At 60.1% G+C, this 6,923-nt stretch overlaps 1 protein-coding gene across 1 annotated transcript; it reads right to left on the bottom strand.

Moving 5' to 3' along the window:
- Window positions 1-2,383: 2,383 nt before the first annotated feature.
- Window positions 2,384-6,634, bottom strand: A1BG (alpha-1-B glycoprotein). Its single transcript, XM_088830680.1, has 8 exons — window positions 6,484-6,634; window positions 6,336-6,371; window positions 5,971-6,249; window positions 5,081-5,353; window positions 4,563-4,859; window positions 3,825-4,121; window positions 2,893-3,180; window positions 2,384-2,560 (listed from the first exon to the last, which is right to left on the bottom strand). The coding sequence occupies exons 1-8, from the start codon at window positions 6,632-6,634 to the stop codon at window positions 2,553-2,555; spliced, it is 1,629 nt and encodes a 542-aa protein (XP_088686806.1). The 3' UTR covers window positions 2,384-2,552.
- Window positions 6,635-6,923: the final 289 nt, after the last annotated feature.

The raw sequence follows: 6,923 nt of genomic DNA, 5'->3' as shown, positions 1-6,923 counted from the left end.
CTCAGGGGAAGGAGTCTTTAAGGTCTTACATCCCATTTAAATGGTAAAATATTAATTCTAAGTAGACTGCAAAGAGTTAAGTATGCATACTGTAATCCCAAGAGAAATCTTTTAAAAAGACTATACAAAGAGAATTCATTGGAATGACTGATGCTGAAGCTTCAATACTTTGGCCACCTGATGCGAACCAACTCATTGGAAAAGATCCTGATGCTGGGAAAGATTAAAGACAGGAGAAGGGGATGACAGAGGATGAGAGGGTTGGATGGCATCACCGACTCAATGGACATGAATTTGAGCAAGCTCCGGGAGTTGGTGATGGACAGAGCAGCCTAGCATGCTCCAGTCCATGGGGGTCACAAAGAGTCGGACACGACTGAGTGACTGAACTAAACCGAACTGAAACAGAGATGATCAAAAACTCAGATGAGTTAAAAAGGAAGCTGAGAAACAAACCAAAAGAAAGCAGGAAAGGGGAAACTGACAGATAATAAAAGGAACAAACAGGAAAGAAAAAGGCAGACCAAACCGTAAGCTTATACATTGTTACATATAAATGATCTAAACATACCGATTAAAAGAATTTGCCAGAATGAATTTTTTAAAAAAAGAAAATAAGAAACTTAACCTTCAATATGATGATATAGGAGCTTCCCTGGTGGTCCAGTGGTTAAGAATCCACCTTGCAATCCAGGGGGTTTTGGTCCCTGGTCGGGGAACTAGATCCCACATGCTGCACAGAAACTAAGCACCGCAACTCCTGAGCCCACGGGCTCCGAAGCCGCCGAGCCACAGCGAGAGAGTTCTGTGTCCCAGTGAGAGAGCCTGCATGACGCAGCGAAGACCCTCAGGCCTCAGCTGAGACTCAGTGCAGCCAAGTAAATAAATATTTAAAAAATGAATATATAGGTAAGCTTAAGGTAAGAGTGGGGAAAGATATATATTATGAAATAGCCATCAAAAATGCTGCAATGACTATGTTAATATCAAACCAAGTAGACTTAAGAACAAGGAAAATTGCTAGAAATAGAGAGAGAAGTTACATAGTGATAAAGAGACAATTCACCAAAAAGACATAACAGTTCCAAATAATGTATGCATTTAACAACAAAGCCTTAAAATAACGAAGTAAAAACTGATAGAGCTGAAAGAAAATAATAGACAAATTCACAATTATAATTGGAGACTTCAACACCCCTTTCACTAGAATCAACAGAACAAAACAGAAAACCAGTAAGGATACAAAAGAACTGACCAATGTCATCAACCAACTGGATGTAATGGATGAAGTTGCCAGAAATAAGTAATTTCGCATGATTTAAGCTAAGATAAAACTTTTTAAGTCTGATATTGCTGCTGCTAAGTCGCTTCAGTCGTGTCCCACTCTGTGCGACCCCATAGACGGCAGCCCACCAGGCTCCCCCGTCCCTGGGATTCTCCAGGCAAGAATACTGGAGTGGGTTGCCATTTCCTTCTCCAGTGCATGAAAGTGAAAAGTGAAAGTGAAGTTACTCAGTTGTGTCCGACTCTTAAGTCTGATATTAAGCTGTTACTAATGTTTACCCCCAGAAGTGAATGGTCTAAGTTTCCACCTGAAGAAAATGAAAAAGAAGAAATTAATTCAGAATTTAGATGGAAGGATGATACAAGTAGAGATTCACAAAATAGAAAAGAGACAATACCAAAATGAGCACTCTCAAAAGGTAATCTGTTCTTTGATAAAGATAAAGATAAATACAATTGATAAACCTCTAGCTAGACAGAGAGGGAGAAGGGACACAGCATCAGTCATGAAAGAGGTGGCATCGCTACAGACCCTGCAGGCATGAGAAGACTACAGCAATGCTATGAGCAACTCTGCCAGTCAATCAGACCTCTCCGTTCAAGAAATAGGCAAATTTCTTGGAAAAACAGTTTACCAAGCATTAGTTGATAATGCTAGCCTTACTCACAACTGCTTTATGTCAGCACCTGGAGGGCCAGGCTGGGGCGGGTCAGTGGTCCAGGAGGGGTCCGGTTGGGGGACCATGGGGAAGAGCAGACAGGACTCCTCCCCTCGGCTGCGGGGTGGGCGGCCCGGCCTCGGCGCGGGACACAGCCCCGCAGCGCCACCTGGTGGCCGCTGAGCCGGGAAGAGAGAGCTGCAAAATGCAGCCTCTGAACCGCCTCCCATCCAGTCAAGGAGGTCCGGAGCCTCAGCTGCCTTCCACACCTGCGGGGGCTGGGCGGAGGTGACTGGGGGAGGAAGCTTAATGGGAGAAGGCAGGAGAAGGGGCCTCCACCCTCAGGATCCAGCCCAGAGACTACCCACCTTCAGGACTCAGGATCCCAGCCCGGGGGCTCCTGCCCCCGCACCTGGACCACCATGGGCCAGAGACATGTCTTAAAGGCTGTCTGCACATTTATTAGTTCCTGGGATGGATCAGGGAGAGGCGGCCACTTCCCCTGACCCCAGGGAGAACTCCAGCTTCCCGCTGCAGCACAAGGCACCGGAGGCAGGCTGGAGAAAGGAATTCCCGAGGATACCATCAGCACCTGGGTCCGCCATTGGGTCAGCTTCCTGAACCAAGTGGACAAAAGAGAGATGGTGGGGAAGGAGGCTCCCTGCGTCCTCCCTGGTGAGTCTGGGCGGGCCTCGTTGAGGACTCGGCAGGGCGGGGACTGGTCAGCTGCCCGCGAGGAAACACAGCCCCACCGCCCCCTACAGGTGCTCGTGACCACGCCCCGCCCTGCCTTGCAGTCCCCCAACACACACACACACAGACCCAGCAGTCTAGGCCCACCAGCCAGTGTCAGCGCTGGAGGGGCGCATGAAAGCGCAGCCCTGGAGGAGGGTACCATCCAGGCAAAGGCCTGGATTGCAACCCCCCTCCTCCTGGGGCTTCAATTCACCTGCCACCCGGAGCTCCACCGGGTCGCTGAGCTCCGATAGCAAGGAGTGGGGCCCGCCGGTGCGGTAGCGGCAGCTGTATGTGCCGGCGTGCTGGGGCCCCACGTAGGTCAGCACCAGGTCCGCGGAGCGGTGGATGGACCAAGCCTCCGCCGAGGGCTCCTCTTCGCCCGCGCGCATCAGCAAGAAGGATACGTCGGGCACCTGGGCCTCGCAGCGCAGGACGGCATCGCGGCCCGGAGTCAAGTCCCCGGTCCACAGGGCCCGGAGCTGCGGCCTGGGCAGCGGTTCTGGGCGAGCGGCGGGAGGTCAAGTGAGGCCCCTCGCCCCCCTCCGACCCTGGGCACTGCGCTGTAGCCGGCGGGCCTCCCCGCCCCACCCCCCAGACCTGCCATGAAGTCTGAGACCCCCAGGGGTCCCTATCACGGGCACGCAGCGCCCGGGAGGAAAACGCCACCCGCCCAGGGAAGTGGGGTTCCCGCGGAAGGCACAGCCGGGGCAGCGGCCGGGAGGTGGGACCTGTGCCCCCAGGAGGCCCGGACGCAGAAATCCGAGGAGCACACAGACCCAGGGCCGGCAGGGGCTCGGCGAGAATTACACCGAGACCCTCCGCGTAGGCACCTGCGCTCCAGGAGGGCCGGGGTCCTAATCTGACGACCACCGACAGGCGCGTGGCGCAGGGAAATCAAGGCACGAGCCGGTGCAGAGTGGTTAGGAGCCTGAACCCTAAAAACTGGATCCACCCTCCACGATCTCCACCAAAGCTCCCCAGCTGCCCGGCGCTCACGGCGGCGGCAGACAGGCCACCAGGCGGTGCGCCCCGGAGCCCTGGCTGCCGATCCCCCACCCCCTCAGGCCCCGGGCGCCTCCCATCGGATCCCGGGACAGGCGCCCGTGTAGAAGAGGGCTCCGGGCCGCCGTGCCCGCAGCTCACCGTCCACGCGCAGCTCCAGGGTCGCGCTGGGCTTGGAGCCCGCGAAGGGCGGCGACGTGTCCGCGTAGACGCAGGTGTAGTTGCCCGAGTCCACCGCCGAGACGCCGCGCAGCTCGAATTGGGCCTCGGGGCCCGCGGGGTTCAGGACGCGCTGCACCCGGCGCCCACCCGCATCCTTGCGCACCAGGGCGAAGCGCACGCCGGCGCGGGGTGCCCGGCACCGCAGCTGCACCAGCGCGCCCGGCGCGGGGCTCAGGGTCGCGGGTTTGGCCGTCAGCTCCGGCTCGGGGAGCGTCCCTGCGGGGAGCGCGCAGGAAGCTGGCGCCCAAACCGGAAGGATCCGCCCCGCTCCCTCCCGGAAGGCTGGCCGGGACCACCCCAGAGCCTTCCTCCCGACCCGGCCCGGTCCTCGCCGGATGCAGACACTCCTACGCTCTCCGCAGTAGTCCGTGAGCGCAGGAAAACGGTTGGCGGGCGCATTTTGTGGAAGGAGCACCCCCGAGCCCCCGACGGCCGCGTCCTCTCCTGAACTTTACGTCCCTACTCCGAGTCCTTAGGGGGCCTGCAGCTCCCCCGGCCCCCTCCACAGCGGCCTCAGGGCCCACCGGGGCCGGCCCTGCGCTCCTCGCCCTCGGTTCGCGGGGGAGAGCGCGCCCCGGGCACGGGCAGGGCGGCGTCTGGACTCCGCCCCGGCTCTCTCCGCCCTCGCAGCCCCGCGGTCTCATCCCGCAGGCTCACCGTCGCTCAGCATCAGCTCGGCCGGCGCACTGTCCCGGGACCAGGCCGCCGTCTCGCCGCGCAGCCGGTAGCGGCAGGTGTAGCCGCCGCCGTCGCCCGCGGCCAGCGCGCTCAGCCGGAAGAAGACGCGGTCCGGACTGGTGCTGGCCCGGGGTACCAGCTGCTCCTCCGCGCCCCGCCGCAGCTGGAAGTCCACGCCGCTCAGGGGCGCCACGCAGGTGAGCGAGGCGGGCGAGCCCGGCCTCAGGACTCGGGCCGACTCCCTGTCTACCGTCAGCGTGGGCGCCGGCGGCGGGGCTGCAGGGAGTGGGGTGTCACTGGGGCGGCCGCTGGGGGGCCCAGCCTCAGACCTCTGTTCCAGGAACAGCCTGCCTGTGACGGGTTCCGACACTGCTCCCCAGGCGGGCCGCTGCTTCCCACAGTCTTCCTGGGTGGGGCTGCTTAGTGTCCAGGGTAGCTTCTCGTCCTCCAGAATCCGCCTCCCCCAGGAAGCCCTCTGAGATGGTCCACCCACTCACCCAGCTCCTCAATGGTCACCGTGGCACTGGGCTCCGAGGGGGTGCCTGCCGCGTGGGTCCGGTAGTTGCAGCTGTAGTTCCCAGCCCGGTGGACCGGGAAGGTGGCTTGCGTGGCCTCTGGGGCCTCAGCCACCTCCAGAAACTGGTCCTCGCCTTCCCGCCTCAGCAGGAAGGTCACACCTCGAAGTCCCGCGAGACACAGCAGCGTGGTGTTCAGGCCGGGTGTGATCCAGGACACGGGACTGGTTGAGAGCGTGGGTGGGGGCAGGGGCTCTGCAGATGGGGCAGGGATCACGGCGGGGCAGGGGTCTCGGGTGGCTCTACCTGATCTGGGAGACATGGGGGCCCAGCCCGAGCTGGACCTCCACGCTCCTGACAGTCTGAGGGAGCCGGGAGATGGACGTCTGGATGGGGGCGTGAGCCGGGAATACAAGGGGAAGGCATGGGGCCGGCCTGCCCACAGCTTCCTGGGGATTCAATCATTTTTTCCTCACAGCCTTCTAGGGTCGGTGAAAACATCACCCTCTTTTTGTTCAGTCACTAAAGTCCAGTTGTTTGGCACTCCATGGACTGTGTAGCCTGCCAAGCTCCTCTGACCGTGGGATTCCCCAGGCAAGGATACTGGAGCGGGCTGCAATGCCTTCCTCCAGAGGCTCTTCCCAACCCAGGGATTGAACTGGCCTCTCCTGCACTGGCAGGCGGATTCTTTACTACTGAGCCACCAGGGAAGCCCAGTCACTCTTATTTTACAGATGGGGACACGGCTCAGAGACAACACCTGAACTGCCCGAGGTCACCGGCTGCTCCGGAGCAGCAGGAAGGGTGAGGAGTGGGCAGAGGAGCCTCCCCAGCAGCCTGCCTCCTGCCTCCAGGCCGTGGACCACACTCACCTGCTCCCGTCACCTCCACCAGGTTGCTCTGCCCGATCCAACGTTTGTTGCCCTTGTAGCTGCAGCGGTAGAGGCCCCGGGTGGCGCTGGTCACTGGTCCCAGCGGGAACCTGTGCTCATGGGCAGGGGACTCCAGGTGCACCGGTTCCTGGCCCACGCCATCCTTGAGGAGCTGGAACTCCTGGGTCGGCAGCGGGCTTTGGCAGGTCAGTGTCACGTTGGCCCAGGGTGCCAGCGGCGAGCCGGCCTCGGCCCACAGGGACGGCCTGGGGTCGAAGACTGCGTGGGGGAGGCAGTCAGAGCCGGGCGCCCACCTGGGGGGCTCACCCTGCAGCGCCCCCCCATGCCCAGGCCGGCCCACTCACACGTCGCCTGCTCAGTCACCGGGATCAGGGCCAGACCTGCAGAGACCTGGCTGTTAGGCCTCACTGCCGTACCCCCCGCCCCTGGCCACCCCGGGACCCGGCCTCACCCCAGAGCAGCAGGAGTGCTGCCCGAGCAGACATGGTCCACCTCCCACGGCCTCGGGGCTGTCTGTGGGTTTATAAGGCGCAGCTGGGGCGGCGGGGCGCACCCCCGCGTCCTTCCCGGAAAGCTGGGCTCCAGGGGCAAAGGGCAAACCTTGACCCCCGGAGACCCAGCCACAGCAACAGTCAATAACCATGCTGCCTTCTGGTCAGTTTTGCAAATCTCTCACATGCAGTTGCCTGGGGACTAGCAGCAGTCAGGATGCACGTTCCAGCGCCGGACACATCAGAAGGACTGAACACAGCTTCTTTTCAGGATCCTGCTGGCAGCCCTCGCGGGCAGGTTATTTTTCCCTTGGATATCCCAACCACAAAAAACCCGCCTGCCAAACAGGAGACGGGTTCAATCCCTGAGTCAGGAAGCTCCCCTGGAAAAGGGAATGGTAACCCACTCCAGTATTCTTGCCTGGGAAATTTCACATACAG

The sequence above is a fragment of the Moschus berezovskii genome, chromosome 22, assembly GCF_049115385.1.
Source record: "Moschus berezovskii isolate FMDL1 chromosome 22, NW_MosBer_1.0, whole genome shotgun sequence".
NCBI classification, from domain to species: Eukaryota; Metazoa; Chordata; class Mammalia; order Artiodactyla; family Moschidae; genus Moschus; species Moschus berezovskii.
Note: the sequence above shows the minus strand (reverse complement) of the source record. Positions and strands in the feature narration are given on the sequence as shown.